General features: G+C 37.9%; 1 protein-coding gene across 1 annotated transcript in view; it reads right to left on the bottom strand.

Annotated features, from left to right (window-relative positions):
• LOC117081280 (doublecortin domain-containing protein 1-like) overlaps positions 1–23495 on the bottom strand; it is a 118225-nt gene that overhangs the window by 75459 nt on the left and 19271 nt on the right. The window contains exons 3-6 of the mRNA XM_033207113.1: positions 21260–21331; positions 14634–14715; positions 13332–13449; positions 6031–6200 (exon numbers count right to left, since the gene is read on the bottom strand). Of these exons, the coding sequence (XP_033063004.1) occupies positions 6031–6194 (164 nt within the window). The 5' untranslated portion in view covers positions 6195–6200; positions 13332–13449; positions 14634–14715; positions 21260–21331. The remainder of the gene's footprint in view (positions 1–6030; positions 6201–13331; positions 13450–14633; positions 14716–21259; positions 21332–23495) is intronic.

Raw genomic sequence — 23495 nt, 5'->3', positions numbered from 1 at the left:
CAGCATGCAAAAATGTATCAAAATGCCACTGAAAAGAAACAAACACAATCTAAGAAATAAAATAAAAGAAAGCTGAAGCCAAGAGTTATGTCAGGTAATGTTGATTATCTGTCTAAGTCATTTCCCCCATTTCTTCTTGGATAAAGTCTCGGTTATTTTTAAGAATTCATCTTCCTTATATGCCCATGGAAAGTATCCTATGACCAGCTCCAGTGAGTAAATCTTCAATGGTCTAAAGCCAATGATGGTAATTTCATTTCCCTTGACCCTGGCAGGTTAAGTAATCTGCTTGTGACCTAATTTTGGCCAATGAGACATAATAAATCTTTTAGAGAAAGGTTATTTGCCCTCATGAAAAAGAGATGCAAGTGAGCAAACATTCATCTTTTTTACTCGGACATTGCTGAGTGAACATGTGATGAGCCATCTTGCAAGCAGGAGGGGTCAAGCCAAAGGATCTAGCCAATATTCTGAGGATGGCAGAGGGAAAGACACAATGAGCCAGACTTTTTGATAACACTGCTGAACTGCTGAATTTAACCCTAAAATTGCTCTCTCTCTGAATTCTTCTTACATGAAATAACAAATGTTCCTCATTTTTAAGTCACTTTCAGTTGAATTTTGTTACTTTCCACTGATAGTGGCCTAACTTATATAGTCAGCTTTCCACTACTGCATTAAATGTAATGGATATGTGATATAATGTAATTGATAATCCGAATTACTTTTGCTTTTAGTTTTATTAAACACCTTTACTAATGTTGAATTAATTTCATAATAAGATAAAATATAAACTATCTGCTATTTTCTAAAAATTCTACTTTTACTTAATCAGGAACATGTCACCAGAAATTTCAGCATAAGCTTAAAATGACATGGAGTCTTGATTTTCCCTCTTTATGAAACACAAAACATCCTTGTTACATTTAGATTTCTATGGCATAAATTCGCATGTGGCTAATAATTCTATTCTTAAGCAGGAAATGTGGCTACTTTGACAGACCGTGGCTCCAAAACAAACATGCAGGTCTAAGTTATCACATAATTTGGATGTGAATTCAACAGCAGGATAATGAAATGACAGTTGCCAAGGATTTGTACTTGCTGTCGCTTCATACTAGTGTTGCCTGTCAAAATGTCTCTTTTTCTTATACAGAAGCCATAGAATTTTTATGGATAGCAATTACTTACAATACGAAATGAAGTACATCAAATCTAACAACCACTCTTTAGCCCTTCATTATTTGGTAGTCTCTTTGTTAAATGTAGTCAACCATTTTCATCTAAATTATTTATTTATACTGTATATTTGACAAGCATATATTTCTTGCTTTAAATTCTTATGGCATTTAAACCTTCCTGAAGAGTTTCTTTTAATATTATCATTTGTAAAACTTATCTTTATTATAGTACCATTTTAATGGTAATTAATCTCTCAAATTGAAATATATACAAATAAAATATAAACATAAAGCAAAATGACCATAAGTATGTTCAATAATGAATCATCAGTTTAAAATACTGGAATACAACCAATAAAAGAAATAACCCTACTTATGTTTGGTGAATGCAAGCTTTTATAAAATTTCTTAAGCACACAAAGCACAAAGATTTTATTAAACTTCATCCTGCCCTTTCTCCAACTTGCTTAAACTTCCAAAGATACAAATAACTTTCTCCAATTGCTAGATTATCTGATAAAATACAATTTAAACATCATAGAAAATGAGTAATAAAAGTAAAAAATTCCCCACAAGTTTTACTTCCAATTCCAGAAGAAAATGCAATTCTAATTTGGCCTAAAAATGTTTATAAGGGTTTTTCCAACTGCAGAGCAATTTCAGGATATTTTATAACACATAACAAATTTTTACTTGCAACTCAATGATTGAATAATAACCAAAATGTTATGTTCAAACTACATATATACTACATAGAAGATAGTCAATAAGTGTTTGTTAAGTTAAACTTGTTTACTTTTGCAGAAGAAAAACTTCTAAAGAAGAAGAACAATTTCCAAAATTCATAAAGACACATCTGAGCATAGCATCGGGGGCATAAATAATTCCACCCAAAGGAAAAAAAAGGTTTTTTTTACTTGTGTAAAAGTATACAAGAATAAAAATAAGGCATATGTGAAATTTAAAACTGAGGGGTTATAAATATTATATACAACTTTTCCAGAAGAAAATTTTCAAAAAGAAACAATGATCTAGTCTTTTAAGATTTTATAAAGAAAATATTATATTTATATGGAGATCTGCAGAAATATTTTTAAAAGCTTGAAGGAAAAAATCTGGAAAAAGATTATGAACTGGAGAAAGTATAATTTGTTGGGTAGTAGCAGGAGTCTAAAACAGTGAAGGTGTTAGCATGCTTCATTCACTATTGTTTCCTCTCATTCTCATCTGCCACTCATTCCATGGTGGGAATCGACAGTTCATTTTTGGAATGATGAAGCTGCTAAACTTAAACTGTCCATAGAAAAGGCAATGGATCTAAATGTTTATATTTCAAAAACAATCTGAGGATGGCAGAGGGAAAGACACAATGAGCCAGACTCATTGTGTCTTTCCAAGTAAAGATTCATTCCAAGTAAAAAGTACCCAAGATAAATGACTTAAACAGTGACTGAATAGATTAGGTGTCTGTTAGTATCCTTGAAAGCAAGATTTGCTTGTGAAAAAGTAGCCTTGATAATGTACAACAACAACAAAAAAATGGTTAGTACTTACTTTTTAAAAACTGATTTCAGTTCTCATTTAATTTACTAAAAGTAATTTTCCTCCTCAGGGACTTGTAAGAGTTGGTAATGCTTTATATTTCTGATAAATGCTGTAGTGTTAGATCCATTTGAGTTCATACCATACCTTCTTTACTACTACTGAGCTGCCAGCAGGATAAAAAATACTATAACTTCCCATTATAAAAATCATTAAATCACATCCCTTAGATGATCATTGGCTGAAAATCATTAAAACAACATATTTTACATGTGAGATGGAAAAATTTACTAATTGTTTACAACATTCTCCTAATGCAAAAATGCAATCGTAATTTGGAGATCTTCCACTTCAGCATTTGGAGTGCTGGATATGAACATGGTGAAACTATGCCTGGATACCTGTTACTAAAAAATAACTGATTTTGTCATCCATGTCTCCAAGTCATCCATGTCTCCAAGACTATTTTCCGATTCTGGGTCACCTGGGAATGCATCAGACTACAGCTGAGCAGGAAAAGTTTACTATTGTGCTACTTTCCTAGAAGCAGCCACAGAAATGAGGCAATATTTTTTTTATTCACATGACCTCCAAATGGTGAGTCAAAAATGAGAGGATGAAACCTCTGGCATAATAAGCTGAAAACATTTATAATGTTGGTGTTAGTTTTCTTGCGAGGGGGCATGTCCTGGCACAGAGGTTTTCACTCTGTTATAAGCAAATGCAGCATGGAGTGACAGCAGAGGAAACACATGGAAAGGAAGAACAGAGGGAAGGAGAGTGGATAATGTAAATATAATGAAAAGCAAACTGATAGCATCAGATAATAACAAGAAAATAAAGTGGTCACTATATGGCTACTTTGAATGGACTTAATATATATACATATATATGTAGGCATATTTTGTAAAAAGTGCAATGTATTAATTAATGAAGAAAGCACAATCTCTGTAAAACAAGTAGGAAAAATAAATTGAATATATTTTAATAATTACTTCTCATAAAAAGACCACAAAGACGGTAGAATAAAGGTGGCAAGGAAAACAAGAATGAGACAAAAGAAGTTTTAACCTCAATCAGGGGGTAAATGTCCTTACTCATAGAGAAAATTGCCTCTCTCTGATAATCATATTAATACCAATGACTCTTAAATTACCATTAGCCTTTATGAACTTGACCCCTTTCAGGTTGAAACTCATCATTTTCTTTTTCATGAAGGTAAAAGACCTCTGAGCATTGTCTACAGCTTTCCATTTGATTGTCAAGAAGAGGGTTACTTCATTTTCTTGGTTTATCATAATCAAAGTTGATGGTAACAGGCAATAGTGACAGAAAAGAAGTTAGGATTCAAACAAAGAAACAAAAGAAGCACAATGAAACAGAAACTATAAAAAACAGGCAGTAGGAAAGTGTCACATGAGAAGAAAGACTGACATATAATGAAAAGGACAAATAAAGCCAGTGTTAAACTGACTAACAAAGAAAGCAAATAGGAAAAAAGCAGGAACAGACTGAATAAGTGAAAATACATTTAGCTTTACCAGAAAAAAATAAAGTAGCAAAAATGCAAAAAGTAGTTAAAATAAAAAGTGAATGTATTACCATTTTGAAGTAGCAAATTAGAAATAAATAAATATTAAAGGCAATACAAATATGTGCAAGTACACATGATATTAGAATTGGCATTTGTAAAAAGGAACATTTAATCCTATTTAGAATTTTTTTTCTAATAAGTCATGAGTGACTTATGTCCCTACAATATAACATACAGGGTATTCATTTTTTTTAAAGTTGCATTGTATAGAGGATCTCATACACTACTAATATGCACTTATAGCTGAGAGGAATAAAGCAAAACAAATTAGCTGAAAGTCAAGGTTTCACTTTCATCTTAACCTAGTGACACACACACACAAATAAGCAAACACTCAAACTGGTCTAGGAAATAAATACGATCTAGGATTTCCATAAGAAGATTAACATAATCCTTAATTTATGAATAATTTATTGATTTTCTTACAGTCTCAGTTTTCTACTTAACATAAAGACTATGGCATCACACTTAGCCAGCCAATTGATAAACTATCAATGTATGACAAACACCTTTTAGTTCTTTCACTTTCTAACAGAGAAAAGCACAGGAAGAATACCCCTGTCTCCTCTGTTTTATACTTCTGATAAATGCTGTAGTATTAGATCCATTTGAATTCATATCATACCTTCTTTACTACTACTTACTAGTTGTGTGAGCTTAGTCACGTTAATCAACCTCTCTCTGCCTTTGTTTCCTCATAGGTAAAACAAAGGTATTGAGACTACCGTCTGTCTTATATTCCTCCTAGTGTTTTCTTTGTTTTGGTTTGTTTTGTTTTGTTTTTTAGACAGAGTTTCACTCTTTTCGCCCAGGCTGGACTGCAATGGCGTGATCTTGGCTGACCGCAACCTCCAACTCCTGGTTCAAGAGATTCTCCTGCCTCAGCCTCCCGAGTAACTGGGATTATGGACATACGCCACCAAGCCCTGTTATTTTTTTGTATTTTTAGTAGAGACGGGGTTTCACCACGTTGGTCAGGCTGGTCTCAAACTCCCGACCTCAGGTGATCTGCCCACCTTGGCCTCCCAAAGTGCTGGGATTACAGGCGTGAGCAACTGCACCCGGCCTCTAGAATTGTTTTCAGAACAAAATTGATATAATGCAGGTTAAGTGCTAAGCATAGTGACTGGCACTTAACAAGTACTACCTGCCATTATCGTTATTATCATTATGCTACCTGTTCAAGTCAGATCCCAGAGATAATTTACGTTTACTGCATCATCTACATTTTTTCTTCCCATAAAGTAGAAAAAAGGAAGGGCTCTACTCTAAGCAACAACCTCCATAACTCAACACATCTCAGTTACTTATTTATATCACCTGTACTCAAACTTTTTTTTTTTGAGACAGAGTCTCACTCTGTCGCCCAGGCTAGAGTCAAGTGGCATGATCTCACCTCACTGCAACCTCCACTTCCTAGGATCAAGCGATTCTCCTGCCTCTGCCTCCCGAGTAACTGAGATTACAGGTGCTTGTGATCATGTGTGGCTAATTTTTTTGTATTTTTAGTAGAGACGGGTTTCACCATGTTGGCCAGGCTGGTGTCGAACTCCTGACCTCAAGTAATCCACCTGCCTAGGCCTCCCAAAGTGCTGGGATTACAGGCATGAGCCACCTCACCCAGCCAAGACTGATTGAACATTTAAACTGCTTTCTAGAAACACTTTTATCCCCTTCAGTATTTAGTTTAAGCTGCTGAAATAATGTTCTTACCTTGGTAAATCGTTCAAAATATATTTGTAAACTGGGTTTACACTATTCCCATCCAAGGTGCCTTCAGGACTACTTTGCTGTAATACTTTCATTGTTTTAGTCAAGGGGGATAAGGAAGACTGAGATAGTGCTTCTCTGTGATCTTCTGCTCCTATTTTTGCCATTTTCAGCTAAAAATGATAAATAATGTTATTTAATTTTAAATGTAAAAGCCTACTAGATTACAAATAGAGGCTGGGTATTAATTACAACTTACTTGTCATCATGTTATTCTAGACCATACAGCAATTATTAAATGTGAAATTCCCTTAGAAATTAACAGAGGAGAGCCTAAAGAAAGAAAAAAAATATGAATCTAAGTCTGTGATTGGTATAATACTGTTTAAGAATGAAAAAAATGGGCCGGACGCGGTGGCTCACACCTGTAATCCCAGCACTTTGGGAGGCTGAGGCAAGTGGATCACGAGGTTAGGAGATAGAGACCATCCTGGATAACACGGTGAAGCCCTGTCTCTACTAAAAATACAAAAAAAAAAAAAATTAGCCGGGTGCGGTAGTGGGCGCCTGTAGTCCCAGCTACTCAGGAGGCTGAGGCAGAAGAATGGCGTGAACCCAGGGGGCAGAACTTGCAGGGACCGTGCCACTGCACTCCAGCCTGGTCAACAGAGCGAGACTCTGTCTCAAAAAAAAAAAAAAAGAAAAGAAAAAAAAATGCTGGTTTGTTGCAAAGCATTTTAATTTTTGCTATTTTCTGGAAAACTGCTTATATAAGCAAAATTGTATGTGAAATATGTTACTGAAAAAGCACACCACAAGGCTTTTTTTTTTTTTTTTTTCCATCTGTCCTTCATCCCTCTTTTTCAGAACTGATTCTGATGGGTCTGTCAATTATGTGGCCTTGCCTTCAAGGCATGGAAATGAATGTCTACAAGGCTAGTCAATCAAAATGCCCTATTCTTCCACATACAGAGATTGGTAAATCAGAGTCCTGATGAAGAAAGCAAGCAGGGCTCCATTCTCCCGGATTGCTAGCTTTAAGAAAAATGCAAACCTCCCCCACTGAGATGAAGCTGAAAGATATGAAAGCAGACATAAGAGGTAGAAAGAGACAGAAGGTGAGATTCCTGGTGATGACATTTGAATCCCTAAAACCAGCTATTAAAAACAACCACCTCTTTAGTTTCCTATGTACATGAGCCAACAATTTTCTTTCTTTGCTTAAGCTAGTTTGAGTTGGGATTTTCTTTTTTTTTTTTTTTTTTTTATTATACTTTAAGTTCCAGGGTACATGTGCACAATGTGTGGGTTTGTTACATACATATACATGTGCCATGTTGGTTTGCTGCACCCATTAACTTGTCATTTACATTGGGTATTTCTCCTAATGCTATCCCACCCCCTGTCCCACACCCCATGACAGGCCCTGGGGTGTGATGTTCCCTGCCCTGTGTCCAAGTGTTTTCATTGTTCAATTCCCACCTATGAGTGAGAACATGCGGTGTTTGGTTTTCTGCCCTTGTGAGAGTTTGCTCAGAATGATGGTTTCCAGCTTCATTCATGTCCCTGCAAAGAACATGAACTCATCCTTTTTTATGGCTGCATAGTATTCCATGGTGTATATGTGCCACATTTTCTTAATCCAGTATATCACTAATGGACATTTGGGTTGGTCCCAAGTCTTTGCTATTGTGAATAGTGCCACAATAAACATACGTATGCATTTGTCTTTATAGCAGCGTGATTTATAATCCTTATAACCAGTAACAGGATCACTGGGTGAAATGGTATTTCTAGTTCTAGATCCTTGAGGAATCACCACACTGTCTTCCACAATGGTTGAACTAGTTTACACTCCCACCAGCACTGTAAAAGCGTTCCTGTTTCTCCACATCCTCTCCAGCACCTGTTGTTTCCTGACTTTTTAATGATTGCCATTCTAACTGGTGTGAGATGGTATCTCATTGTGGTTTTGATTTGCATTTCTCTCATACCCAGTGATGATAAGCATTTTTTCATGTGTCTGTTGACTGTATAAATGTCTTCTTTTGAGAGGTGTCTGCTCATATTCTATGCCCACTTTTTGGTGGGATTGTTTCATTCTTATAAATTTGTTTAAGTTCTTTGTAGATTCTGGATATTAGCCCTTTGTCAGATGGGTAGATTGCAAAAATTTTCTCCCATTCTGTAGGTTGCCTGTTCACTCTGATGGTAGCTTTTTTTTGCTGTGCAGAAGTTCTTTAGTTTACTTAGATCCCACTTGTCAATTTTGACTTTTGTTGCCATTGCTTTTCATGTTTTAGTCATGAAGTCCTTGCCCATGCCTATGTCCTGAATGGTATTGCCTACGTTTTCTTCTAGGGTTTTATGGTTTTAGGTCTAACATTTAAGTCTCTAATCCATCCTGAATTAAATTTTCTATAAGGTGCAAGGAAGGGATCCAGTTTCAGCTTTCTACATATGGCTAGCCAGTTTTCCCAATACCATTTATTAAACAGGGAATCCTTTCCCCATTTCTTGTTTTTGTCATATTTGTCAAAGAGCAGACGGCTGTAGATGTATGGTGTTAATTCTGAGGCCTCTGTTCTGTTCCATTGGTCTATATCTCTGTTTTGGTACCAGTACCATGCTGTTTTGGTTACTGTAGCCTTGTAGTATAGTTTGAAGTCAGGTAGCGTGATGCCTCCAGCTTTGTTCTTTTGGCTTAGGATTGTCTTCGCAATGCGGGCTCTTTTTTGGTTCCATATGAACTTTAAAGCATTTTTTTTCCAATTCTGTGAAGAAACTCATTGGTAGCTTGATGGGGATGGCATTGAATCTATAAATTACCTTGGGCAGTATGGCCATTTTCACAATATTGATTCTTCCTATCCATGAGCATGGAATGTTCTTCCATTTTTTTGTGTCCTCTCTTATTTCATCGAGCAGTGGTTTGTAGTTCACCTTTTAAGAGGTCCTGCACATCTCTTGTAAGTTGAATTCCTAGGTATTTTATTCTCTTTGTAGCAATTGTGAAGGGGAGTTCACTCATGATTTGGTTCTCTGTTTGTCTGTTATTGGTGTATAAAAATGCTTGTGACTTTTGCACATTGATTTTGTATGCTGAAACTTTGCTGAAGTTGCTTATCAGCTTAAGGAGATTTTGGGCTGAGATGATGGGGTTTTCTAAATATGCAATCATGTCATCTGCAAACAGGGACAATTTGACTTCCTCTTTTCCTAACTGAATATCCTTTGTTTCTTTCTCTTACCTGATTGCCCTGGCCAGAATTTCTAACACTTTGTTGAATATGAGTTGTGAGAGAGGGTATTCCTCTCTTGTGCCAGTTTTCAAAGGGAATGCTTCCAGTTTTTGCTCATTCAGTATGACATTGGCTGTGGGTTTGTCATAAACAGCACTTATTATTTTGAGATACATTCCATCAATACCTAGTTTATTGAGAGCTTTTAGCACAAAGGGCTGCTGAATTTTGTCAAAGGCCTTTTCTGCATCTATTTAGATAATCATGTGATTTTTGTTGTTGGCTCACTTTGTACAATGGATTACGTTTATTGATTTCTGTATGTTGAACCAGCCTTGCATTCCAGGGATGAAGCTGAGTGATCGTGGTGGATAAGCTTTTTGATGTGCTACTGGATTTGGTTTGCCTGTATGTTATTGAGGATTTTCATATCAAGGTTCATCAGGGATATTTGTCTAAAATTCTCTTTTTTTGTTGTGTCTCTGTCAGATTTTGGTTTCAGGATGATGCTGGCCTCATAAAATGAGTTAGGGAGGATTCCCTCTTTTTCTGTTGACTGGAATAGTTTCAGAAGGAATGGTACCAGATCCTCTTTGTACCTCTGGTAGAATTTGTCTGTGAATCCGTCTGGTCCTGAACTTTTTTTGGTTGGTGGACTATTAATTGTTGCCTCAATTTCAGAGCCTGTTATTGGTCTATTCAGAGATTCAACTTCTTCCTAGTTTAGTCTTGGGAGGGTGTATGTGTCCAGGAATTTATCCATTTCTTCTAGAGTTTCTAGTTTATTTGCATAGAGGTGTTTATAGTATTCTCTGATGATAGTTTGTATTTCCGTGGGATCGGTGGTGATATCCCCTTTATCATTTTTTATTGCATCTATTTGATTCTTCTCTCTTTTCTTCGTTATTATTGTTGCTAGCAGTCTATCAATTTTGTTGATCTTTTCAAAAAAACAGCTCCTGGATTCATTGAATTTTTGAAGGTTTTTTTGTGTCTCTATCTCCAGTTCTGCTCTGATCTTAGTTATTTCTTGCCTTCTGCAAGCTTTTGAATTTGTTTGCTCTTGCTTCTCTAGTTCTTTTAATTGTGATGTTAGGGTGTTGATTTTAGATCTTTCCTGCTTTCTCTTGTGGGCATTTAGTGCTATAAATTTCCCTCTACACACTGCTTTAAATGTATCCCAGAAATTCTGGTACGCTGTGTCTTTATTCTTTTAGGTTTCAAATAACATCTTTATTTCTGCCTTCATTTCATTATGTACCCACTAGTCATTCAGGAGCCGGTTGTTCAGTTTCCATGTAATTGTGTGGTTTTGAGTGAGTTTCTTAATCCTGAGTTTTAATTTGATTGCACTGTGGTCTGAGAGACAGTTTGTTGTGATTTCTGTTCTTTTACATTTGCTGAGGAGTGCTTTTTACTTCCAACTATGTGGTCAATTTTGGAATAAGTCCAATGTGGTGCTGAGAAGAATGTATATTCTGTTGATTTGGGGTGGAGAGTTCTGTAGATGTCTATTAGGTCTGCTTGGTGCAGAGCTGAGTTCAAATCCTGGATATCCTTTTTAACCTTCTGTCTCATTGATCTGTCTAATATCAACAGTGGGGTGTTAAAGTCTCCCATTATTATTGTGTGGGAGTCTAAATCTCTTTGTAAGTCTCTAAGGACTTGCTTTATGAATCTTGGTGCTCCTGTATTGGGTGCACATATATTTAGGATAGTTAGGTCTTCTTGTTGAATTGATCCCTTTACCATTGTGTAATGGCCTTCTTTGTCTCTTTTGATCTTTGCTGGTTTAAAGTCTGTTTTATCAGAGACAAGGATTGCAACCCCTGCTTTTTTTGGCTTTCCATTTGCTTGGTAGATCTTCCTCCATCCCTTTATTTTGAGCCTATGTGTGTCTCTGTATGTGAGATGGGTCACCTGAATACAGCACACTGATGGGTCTTGACTCTTTCTCCAATTTCCCAGTCTGTGTCTTTTAACTGGGGCATTTAGTCCATTTACATTTAAGGTTAATATTTTTATGTGTGAATTTGATTCTATCATTATGATGTTAGCTGGTTATTTCGCCCATTAGTTGATGCAGTTTCTTCCTAGCATGGATGATCTTTACAATTTGGGATGTTTTTGCAGTGGCTGGTACTGGTTGTTTTTCTCCATGTTTAGTGCTTCCTTCAGGAGCTCTTGTAAGGCAGGCCTGGTGGTGACAAAATCTCTCAGCATTCGCTTGTCTGTAAAGGATTTTATTTCTCCTTCATTTACGAAGCTTAGTTTGGCTGGATATGAAATTTTGGGTTGAAAATTCTTTTCTTCAAGAATGTTGAATATTGGCCCCCACTCTCTTCTGGTTTGTAGAGTTTCTACCAAGAGATGTGCTGTTAGTCTGATGCGCTTCCCTTTGTGGGTAACCTTTCTCTCTGGCTGTCCTTAACACTTTTTCCTTCATTTCCACCTTGGTGGATCTGACAGCTATGTGTCTTGGGGTTGCTCTTCTTGAAGAGTATCTTGGTGGTGATCTCCATATTTCCTTAATTTGAATGTTGGCCTGCCTTGCTAGGTTGGGGAAGTTGTCCTGGATAATATCCTGAAGAGTGTTTTGCAACTTGGTTCCATTCTCCCTGTCACTTTCAGGTACACCAATGAAACATAGATTTGGTCTTTTCACATAGTCCCATATTTCTTGGAGGTTTTGTTTTTTTCTTTTTACTCTTTTTTCTCTAAACTTCTCTTCTCACTTTATTGCATTAATTTGATCTTCAATGACTGATACCCTTTCTTCCACTTGATTGAATTGGCTACTGAAGCTTGTGCATGCGTCACCTAGTTCCCATGCCATGGTTTTCAGCTCCATCAGGTCATTTAAGGTTTCTCTGCACTTTATTCTAGTTAGCCATTCATTTAATCTTTTTTCAAGGTTTTCAGCTTCCTTGCAATGGGTTCGAACCTCCTCCTTTAGCTCAGAGAAGTTTGTTATTACTGACCTTCTGAAGCCTACTTCTGTCAGCTTGTCAAAGTCATTCTCTGTCCAGCTTTGTTCCATTGCTGGTGAGGAGCTGCAATCCTCTGGAGGAGAAGAGGTGCTCTGGTTTTTAGAATTTTCAGCTTTTCTGCTCTGGTTTCTCTCCATCTTTGTAGTTTTATCTACCTTTGGTCTTTGATGTTGGTGACCTACAGATGGGGTTTTGGTGTGGATGTCCTTTTTGTTGATGTTGATGCTATTCCTTTCTATTTGTTAGTTTTCCTTCTAACAGTCAGGTCCCTCAACTGAAGGTCTGTTGGAGGTTGCTGGAGGTCCACTCCAGACCCTATTTGCCTGGGTAACACCAGCAGAGGCTGCAGAACAGCAAATATTGCAGAATAGCAAAAACTGCTGCCTGATCCTTCCTCTGGAAACTTCATCCCAGAGGGGCACCCAGCTGTATGAGGTGTCAGTCGGCCCCTACTGGGAGGTGTCTCCCAGTTAGGGTACACGGGAGTCAGGGACCCACTGAGGAGGCAGTCTGTCTATTCTCCGAGCTCAAACACCACGCTGGGAGAACCATTTTCTCTTCAGAGCTGTCAGACAGGGACGTTTAAGACTGCAGAAGCTTCTGCTGCCTTGTGTTCAGCTATGCCCTGCCCCAAGGTGGGGTCTAGAGGCAGTAGGCCTTGCTGAGCTGTGGTGGACTCTGCCCAGTTTGAGCTTCGCAGCTGCTTTGTTTACCTACCCAAGCCTCAGCAATAGCAGACGCTCCTCCCCCTGCCAGGCTACTGCCTCACAGGCCGACCTCAGACTGCTGCACTAGTAGTGTGCAAGGCTCCATGGGCATGGGACCCACTGAGCCAGGTGCGGGATATAATCTCCTGGTGTGTCGTTTACTAAGACCATTGGAAAAGCACAGTATTTGGGCTGGAGTGTCCTGTTTTTCCAGGTACCATCTGTCACGGCTTCCCTTGGCTAGGAAAGGGAAATCCCCCAACCCCTCGCACTTCCTGGGTGAGGCGATGCCCTGCCCTGCTTCAGCTCACCCTCCGTGGGCTGCACCCACTGTCCAACCAGTTCTAATGAGATGAACTAGGTACCTTAGGTGGAAATGCAGAAATCACCCGTCTTCTGTGTCAGTCACACTGGGAACTGCAGGCTGGAGCTGTTCCTATTTGGCCATCTTGGAGTGGAATCTGGAATTTTCTTATTTGCAATCTAGAAATATTGAGTAACACACACAGACAATCTAATTTGACCAAAAGACCAAAACAATATGCCCATAAGAAATAATGTCAAAGAATCTTATTTACAGCAGCAGTCCCCAACCTTTTTGACACCAGGGACCGGTCTCATGGAAAACAGTTTTTCTATAGACCCAAGGGTTGGAGACCTGTATCTGCAGGTTGGGGACCCCTGATCTATAGGATCCTTTCCAGGGTGTAATCATGGTCTCACAATACTGATTAAAATAGCTACAAAATTCAAATGGATCATATTTGGGGGTTCACATACATAATTAAAAGCTACAACAGGCATGTATGATCAAGAATAGGTAGTTATGTTCTATCTACAGGAAGAAGGGTATACCAAAAATATTTTGGTGGCTAAAAGGTTGGATTATGGAGTAAACTGTTAGATGTTCACTAAAATCTGTTATCTTTAGTGTCCAGCTAAAGCCTTTTTTCTATCTACATGTTGCCCCATGACCACATGACTAAATTCTGGTCAGCAGAAGGTAAGAGGAAGTGGCATGTGTGACTTCTGGGAACTGTCACCAATGAACAGGGTATGGGGCATGATTTTCAGCCTTCTTTTCTTCCTTCCTGATATCTGGAATGTGATCATGGCTTAAAGCTGGAATAGCCATGAATGATCATGAATGCACCATCTGTGACTTTGGGAATGGAAGCTACTCACAGCACAGCAACAAAATGGAATGGAAGACCTTAGAGCATTATACTAGCCCTTCAGACCTTTTTTTTTTTTTTTTTTTTTTTGAGACGGAGTCTCGCTCTGTCGCCCAGGTTGGAGTGCAGAGGCCGGATCTCAGCTCACTACAAGCTCCGCCTCCCGGGTTTACGCCATTCTCCCGCCTCAGCATCCCGAGTAGCTGGGACTACAGGTGCCCGCCACCTCGCCCAGCTAGTTTTTTTGTATTTTTTAGTAGAGACAGGGTTTCACCACGTTAGCCAGGATGGTCTCAATCTCCTCACCTCGTGATCCGCCCGTCTCGGCCTCCCAAAGTGCTGGGATTACAGGCTTGAGCCACCGCGCCCGGCCCAGACTTTTATATGAATAAGAAATAAGCCTTTTTTTCTTACTTGTCCTCAATGTAAACTTTACATTGTAAGTAAGAAATAAACTCTTATATGAGTAATAAATAAACCTTTTTTTCTTACCTGTCCTCAATGTAAACTTTCTTAACATCTTGTACACGCTATTTATTTCCAGTCTCTAGACCTTTGCTCACATGCTCCTATACTGTTGATGATTTAGAAAACGAGAAGCCAACTAAGTATAATGAAATAGACTTCTTTTTTTCCATTTCCCAAAGTTAATGTTTAAGTTAGTTGGTTGCCTGAAATTAAGAATGAGTTTTCCTATGTGCTGTGGTCAGAATGTTTGTGGCTCCTCCACCCCCTGCCAAATTTCTAAGTTGAAATTTAATCCTCAATGTGATGTTATTATGAGGCAGGGCCTTCAGGGAGGCAATTAAGTCATAAGGGTGAACTCTTTTTACAATGCAAGGACACATTATCAATAAGGAAGCAGGCACTCACCAGCCACTGCTGGTGCCTTGGTCTTAGAAATACCAGCTTCCAGAACTGTGAGGAATAAATTTCTATTGTTTGTATATTATTCAGTCTAAGGTACTTTGTCATAGCAGCCCAGAGTGAGATAATATGGAAACAAATATATACATTGATCAGTTTCCTTGCTTCATTCAATATATACTAGTAATACCTGAAGTAACTCTCCAATATTATAGTTAAAAAAAATTTTATGAGAGCTGAGACTAGTCTGTCCTGTTCACTTTGCCTTCATAGTGCTTAATTCAGTGTCTAGGACATAGTAGGTATGCAATAAATATTTGTTAAAGAAATACGGGAAATTGTACTTCAGATGCCAAGAACACATTTGTTCACATCAGCAACACTGTAATCACAGAAGAAAGGATTCCTTACAGGACTAAAGTAGATAGTTTTGAGAAATTTTCAATGTTAATTCTATCTAACCTAGCCAAATAACTTATTATCCAAACTGGGCCTGTTCTAGGCAAATCAAGATGTCTAGGCTGCACCTATCTATATTTAAATAGCCTCCTTTTTAAATGAGAAGGTACTATCCTATGTCTCTATGGTTGCATGTGTACCCATGGGACTCACCAAAGATTTACTGTTTGCTCCTTTTTAAAGAAGCCACCAAAAAGTCTCTGTTTTTATCTTGATGAAAATGATGTTTTACTCTTCAAGGAAGAACAAAAAGCATTTCCTCCTCACTAGCTCCACTCCCAGTGGTAAGTGGGATTTCCTACTTCAGAGGTCTGCTTTTCCTTACCCAGGGATGATACACGGGACCTTTTTGCATTTTTAAAATCTGTGCCTAAAAGCTCTTTAAGTTAAATTGCTGGATTTCCCAGGACATAAAAAAGACTGACAAGAATTGGTCTGCAGTAGATAAATCTACCCCAGCACAACTATTCTGGGGCAGTGAGATCTTGGGAAAAAATGACTCTGTGGAGTATATGTGGTTCTGTGAGAGAGGAGAGGAGCAGGAAGGAGGGAGGAAAGGAGAGGGAGAGGTGGATTTAAAGGGCCAGGTAACTGTAGCTGTGATCTGGGGGAACCAGTGACGGGTACTCTAATTGAGCACAATACTGAAGGAATTGTGTTAGACACTGTGATGGTTAATTTTATGGGTCAACTTGGCAGGGCCATGGTGACCAGCTATTTGATCAACCAATGTTCTGGATGTTTTCTGTGAAGGTTTTTTTTTTTTTTGGATGAGATTAACATTTAAATGGGTAGACTCTGAGTAAAGCAGTTTACCCTCCATAATGTGGGTGGGTCTCATCCAATCAGTTTAAAGCTTTTATAGAAAAAAGACTGACTTCCCCTGGGTAAGAAGGAATTCTTCCAGCAGGTTGTCTTTGGACTTGAATTGCACCCCTTCTCTAAGTCTCTAGCCTGCCAGCCTACTCCATCAGATTTTGGACTCACACAGCCTCTGCAATCACAGGAGCCAATTCTTAAAAATCAATCAATTAATCTTCCTCTCTCTCTCTCTTCATATATATATTGATTAAAGAACGAGTAGAAAGAGAAGGGAGGAGAAAACAAAGTGGAAGAGAAATTGGTGGAGGGTGAGAGAATGAATTTGGTTTTGGACCCATGGAACTTGAGGTCTCTGGCAAGCAGGTAAGGACACCACTGGTTGACTGATGAGTAGGAGATGTCCAACATGAAAGCCTCCCATGAACCTGCTGGAGTTTGGTGGACTTTGCCTTTCCACATCTTGGGAGGAGAGCTAATAGGGAGGAGCTTTTCTGCAGGTGACAATGGCTTCCAGAAGGGGGCAGCAAAAAGGATGGTTCAGAAGAAAGAACTTGTCTAAGTATGTGCATTTCAAGCCAAAGTTCTCCAGAAACTGTTTTCACAGGTAGAGTATTCAACAACAGTGTCCACTGCAGTGAAGCATTGTATTGGTCCAAGAAGAAAGTGATGACAAAATAACATTGAAACCAATTCACCCTGCAAGTAGAATCTCTGAGTTATGTTTGGTTTGGTTAAGAATGGAAATTGCACTTTTATATATATGCAGATGGATGGATGGATGGATGGATGGATGGATAGATAGATAGATAGATAGACAGACATGCGTTGCTTAACAATGAGGATATGTTCTGAGAAATCCACCATTAGGTGATTTCATTGGGCAAATATTATACAGTATACTTACACAAATCTAGAAGGCATAATATATACCTAGCCTCTATGATATAGCTGATTGGTCCTAGGCTACAAACCTGTACAGCATGTTACTGTGTAGAATACCGTAGGCAATTGTAACACTATAGTAAGTATTTGTGTATCTAAACACAGAAAAGTAATACATTGCACTACAACATTACAATAGCTATGTCACTAGGTGATAGGGATTTTTCAGCTCCATAATAATCTCATGGGAGTGCCATTGTAAATGTAGTCCATCCTTAAGCAAAACATTCTTATGCAATGCATGACTACACATACACACACACACACAATTTTTTTTGGTACTGTTTCTCTGTAGAATCCTGACTAATATACCCTCTTTCAAAGACCATGTTGCCTTGCAAGGCTGAGGCGGAACTGGTGCCAGAAAGACTTTCCTGAAGCAAGGACCAACAGAGCGAGTCAGATGATGGATGCCAATGAGATCAGTAATGGTGACGTGGGTCAGCAAGAAGCTATGGCAATGGCAGCACCACCAATAGTACCAGCAGCACCAACAGACAAATTAACTGACATTAAGGGTCATTCTCATTTGGGAGGGGGCAGCTGGAGAACTTTCCTTTTGAACAACAATTAACACCTAAGGTTCATAGATAATCTACAGGAGATGGGAAGCTCAAAGATTATGAGACTACACTTGCTGCTAACTAAGCATATGGAAAAATAAAAGCAATATAACGTAACTTACACCCACAAGTATTATGGAAGAATTCACACCTATTGACATAAGAGGATGATCATGTCTTTCTCTTGCACTTTCTAACTATGTGACCTTAAGTATCACGAAATTTTTCAGCCTCAGTCTTCTCATGTGCAAAACAGGGTAACCACATGGTTATGAGGATTAAATGAAATAGTGAACTTGAAAGCATTTGGTACACGACTTGGTACATGGTAAACATTCAATAAATGTTCTAATCTGCATCAAATAAGAAAAAGTATCTGTCTATACATAGTTTAATAAGAGAGGGTGCTTTTCTCCGCCCAGCACTCCTCTGTTGACCCTCTCTCTCCCTCCTCCTTTAAATGTTTCATGATAGAAGGGGTGAGGCTCTCTTCTAAGGCATCTTTAACAACCATTGCCTGTTGAATTCTTTCATAGGTTGAGTCCTAACTGGTAAATGTTTATAAGCAAAAATCCAGCTGTGCATAGCAAGGCAAAAGTATATGATTAAAGAGTAAAACTGCTTGCAGAACAAAATCCACCGACTGTCCTGGTGTGTTTATTATATAATCCAATTATTAAAAAATGAAATTTGCATCTAACTATTCAAAAATAACCTGAAGAAAACAGCAATAGTTTTATTTTTTTACTTACACACAATTATAATCCTAACTTTCAGTGAAAAAGGTAATTATTTTAGTGTTAGGTACAGTTTTTTTTTTTTTTTCCATAAAGTAGTTCAGGAGTCAAAGCTGGATGCAGTGACTCATGCTTATAATCTCAGCATTTTCGGACGCCAAGGTGGGAGGATCTCTTGAGCCCAGTAGTTCAAGGCCAGTTTGGACAACATGGCAAGACCCATCTCTACAAATAAAAAAATTTTAAATATTAGCCAGGCCAAGTGGTGCATTCCTGTAGTCCTGTTGATAGACTAAGGCGAGAGGATCACTTGAGCCCAGGAATTTCAAGGTTGCACTGAGTATGACTGTGCCACTGCACTCCAACCTGGGTGTCAGAGTAAGACCCTCTTTTTTTTTTTTTTTTGAGATGGAGCTTTGCTCTTGTTGCCCAGACTGCAGTACAATGGCATGATCTTGGCTCACCACAACCTCCACCTCCCGGGTTAAAGTGATTCTCCTGCCTCAGCCTCCCAAGTAGCTGAGATTACAGGCATACGCCGCCATGCCTGGCTAATTTTTGTATTTTTAGTTGAGATGAAGTTTCTCCATGTTGGTCAGGCTGGTCTCGAACTCCTGACTTAAAGTGATCTGCCCACCTCAGTTTCCCAAAGTGCTGGGATTACAGGTGTGAGCCACCATGCCCAGTCTGATCCTGTCTCTTGAAAAAATAAAATAAAGGCGGGGCACAGTGGCTCACACCTATAATCTCAGCACTTTGGGAGGCCAAGGTGGGCAGATCACTCGAGGTCAGGAATTCATGACCAGTCTGGCCAACATGGTGAAACCCTATCTCTACTAAAAATACAAAAAATTAGCCAGGTGTGGTGATGGATACCTGTAATCCCAGCTACTCAGGAGGCTGAGGTAGGAGAAGTGCTTGAACCCAGGAGGCAGAGAATGCAGTGAGCCGAGATCACGGCACTGCACTCCAGCCTGGGCAACAGAGTGAGACTCCATCTCAAAATAAATAAATAAATAAATAAATAAATAAAATGAAAAATACTTTCAAAATGCTTTTAGTAGGATTAGTTATATAAGTGTGAAATCATTACCATTATTAAATGAAATATTTCTTCTGTAATGTATCTATAAACAGTGTCATCCTCACTAGAAGTAGAACATATTCACAGGCTAAGTAGAATATGTAAAACACGACAGTAACAGGGTTTCAGATAACACCCCTGCACACTGCCAATTAAACGAGAACTAATTGTTCATTAGAAATTAAAGAAATAAAAATGTGTTAATTTTAATTTGACTGACACTAAATATTATGGTACTCTAAAGAATACAGATAAAGGCATTGACTTATGTTTTATTAATACATGCATAGTTTATTCACTGACACACAGAAAAAGTACAATTTTTCCTTTACTTCCTATTTCGCAACAATTTTAGATCACTATGCACTCCCCTCTGATGCCCCCACCTAGGGTAACCTTCCACCCTTTTTTAAAAAAGACATTCATGTCCATAGTGGTTGAGTCTGGACTCTGGAGCCACAGTGACTGGGTTTGCCTCCCTGCTGCCCACTTACAAACTGCGTCACTTTGGACAAGTTACATAACATCTTTGTGCTTCAGTTTCTTCATCTGCAAAATGGGGATAAAAATAGTAACCACTTCATAAAGTTGATGTGTTTGGCACATAGTAGGCACCATGTGTCAGCTATTGGAGAACAGAGTCCTGGTGGTCCTCAAGTTGGAACAGTTCATGTAGATTTTCCAAAGGGCATGCAAGTGCGGATAGTTTTAAGAAAACTAATTTCTAGATTCTTGCCTTCATATAGAGGTACTTTAAAAAAAATACATCTTCTAAGAAGCTGCCTGTCCTAACTATAGTTTAATCTTGGACAGTCTCTATTTCTCATTTTACAAGAGAAAAATATTTCCTTTTGGCCCATTCCAAGGTTTCAAACCAAGAAACAACTCCACAATTCCTTTAATCAAGAAATTATGCATGCTTTCCCCAACCTATATTACTAATATATTTTTTCATAAATTTTCTTTTTATGTTTGCTAAATATCAGAAATGGTAATATATTCATGCTGTTTTGAATAATTGCATGTTACCAATAATTATAATGAAAACCCAATCCTGATGAAATTTTTCTACACTTATAACCTTATGGTCAAAGACCATTTTTATAAAAAAAAAAAACCTTATTATAGTATGTTGTTATTGCAGATAACAACATGTTATGTAAGACAGAGTAGCCTATAAAAAACTTCCAATTATAAATGATAAAATTCTATGAAAAAAATGGAATAATATATAAGTTTAAGGAAAAACTTTGCTGAAGAAGAGCTTGTTAATGTTTTTAATGTTTTAAAATATCTACAGTATTCAGGTCTGGGGCTAGAAACATTATGTATGTGTGTATGTGTGATACCTTGTCATGCTTAAAACAAAGAACTCTTTTAAAACAAGAAACTCTATCTCCATCATCTATATTCACACACATCCTGCTGTTTCTCTGTTTCTCTAGAAAGCTCTACTACACACTCTTTCATGTGGGGAGTGTCAAAAGCACACAGGAGTCACCATAAAGGTAATTCCACTGGCCAAAAATGGGACACTCTGAAGAGTAAAAAATAAAAATAAAAGATTGAAACATCAAACATATAAATCCATGAGTATCTAATAACACTAAAATTAAAATTTATACTTCAATTCTCATCGCTCACCTTTGGAGATTGTTGGAGCACCAACTTAGTGTCCTGGAAAAGAAATGTACTTTTTCTTCTTTCCTGAGTTGGCTATAACTCAGGAGAAACAAATAGATGATGAAAGAAAATTCTTAATAGAAGAATCACAGCTAATAAATATAGATGGAATAAAAGAATTAGAAAATCACCATTGCATAAACTCCAATGAAATAATGGACCCAGATAATGTTTGTCCAGGCAATGTTTGTCATCATAAGATGAAAGGACAAAGGCAAATTTATAACAGATGAATCTGACTGATAATACTTATACTATTGGTTCATATTAATGTCACTAGAATAAGACAGCTAGAAATTGCTTCTCCTTGTATAATTCCACAGGAATTATAAACACAGGAATACCTATGAAGCATTCTTGCCATAAACACTGAATTTAACCAAGTTTCTAGATCGAATTTCTAGGGTTTTTTTCTCATAAATATGTGAAGTACAGAAACATGTTAAAAGACATGGCAGAGAAAACAGAGAAAGGAGAAGTGTTACAAATGAAGAGACTCAAGAATCATAGGCAGGCGGATCACAAGGTCAGGAGTTTGAGACCAGCCTGGCCAATATGGTGAAACTCCATCTCTATTAAAAATACAAAAAAAAAAATTAGCCCGGCGTGGTGGCACATGCCTGTAATCCCGGTTACTCAGGAGGCTGAGGCAGGAGAATTGCTTGAACCCGGGAGGCAGAGGTTGCGGTGAGCTGAGATTGCACCACTGCACTCTAGCCTGGGCGACAGAGGGAGACTCCATCTCAAAAAAAAAAAATCAAAAAATCACTTCAACTAAATACAATGCATAAATATTTAAGTATTATTTAGTTTCTGATTTGAACAAACTATTATAAGGCATACATTTTTGAGACAATTGGTGACACATGAATATATACTGCTTACTACTTCATATTAAGGAAATGATTTTATTGAATATGAATAAATGGTACTACCATGATAAATCGTCTTTGCTAGACATATAAACCAGGTTATATGTGAGTACAATATGATTGGAGTTTGCTTTAAAATAGTCCAATAGAAAAGAGTAAGGGAGTAAAGGTAAGAATGTCAGAAAGCTGATGATTGTTTAAATTGGGTGAAGAGTACATGGAGGTTTTACTGTTTTTCCTCTTGTATGTGTTTGAAAATGTTCATTAAAATATTTTAAACAAATCATATGGAATTCATATTCTATTAGATATATTTTAAATACAGTTTTATTTTTTAAATGTCAACATTCATAGCATACCTGAAATCACATATTTTCCAACTACTTAAGCTTATAACAAGAAATGTTAAGTGTCAAATTAAAATGTACATGAGAGTATATGTTTTTCAAAATTGTTAAATAGAGTACATGAGTAAAGTATTTGAAGGTCTTGTTCTAGACAATAACTACCTCCACCCTCAGCAGTAAGGAGAGGAAGGAGAGAATTCAAGTGGGACAGAGCTGACAAACAACCTCCTAATCCTCTTCCCCAGGTAAACTGGGACTTGCTTAGCTCTTCTGCATTTCCCTAGAGGAAGGGTGAGAAACAGGTTCTCATAATTCCTTCACAGTGAACTAGGTGCTTAAGACTGCCATGGAATCACTATACTTTAACACTCCTTTCGTAGCTTGGTCTAGGTCCCTAAATCAGATAGTGATGATCAGTGCTTTAGTTCAAAATCCCAAATTGTGAGGGAGGGTTAGTAAAGTTCAAAGTAAAGCATACTGTCAGGTCGAAAATTACCTTGATGTAATGGTAGCCACCAAGTACATTACCAGGCAGCTAAATCTGAGAGCTCACAGACCAAATTAACATGTTCATTTCATATAATTTACTAAATAAATGTAAAACAAAAAGCAATGGGAAAGCAATGAAATAGGCTGACACTCTTATGATAGGATGTGAGTGGCAGGACCACTCTATAGGTATCCTGGGTTCCATGCTAGTCACATGCTCTGTTTTCTCTGTGCCACATCAGCCTTCCCCATAATAATTCAGATTTGAGTCAGGTGACCCAGATAGAAGGTGCCAGGGGTCAAAGGCACATACTTGACAATGAGAGAAACAAAGGGAGAGTTATACCTGCATAAAGAGGTAGCTTGCCAATTAACAGTGAAGAATTATCGGTTTCATCTGCATTTCTTGGGCATAGTACCATGGGCCAATACAGGACCTTACTGGATGTCATAAGTAGGTGGCATGGCACAGCTGTCAGCTCAGAAGTG

Source organism: Trachypithecus francoisi, unplaced genomic scaffold (assembly GCF_009764315.1).
Source record: "Trachypithecus francoisi isolate TF-2019V2 unplaced genomic scaffold, Tfra_2.0 Lachesis_group8, whole genome shotgun sequence".
Classification (NCBI taxonomy): Eukaryota; Metazoa; Chordata; class Mammalia; order Primates; family Cercopithecidae; genus Trachypithecus; species Trachypithecus francoisi.
Note: the sequence above shows the minus strand (reverse complement) of the source record. Positions and strands in the feature narration are given on the sequence as shown.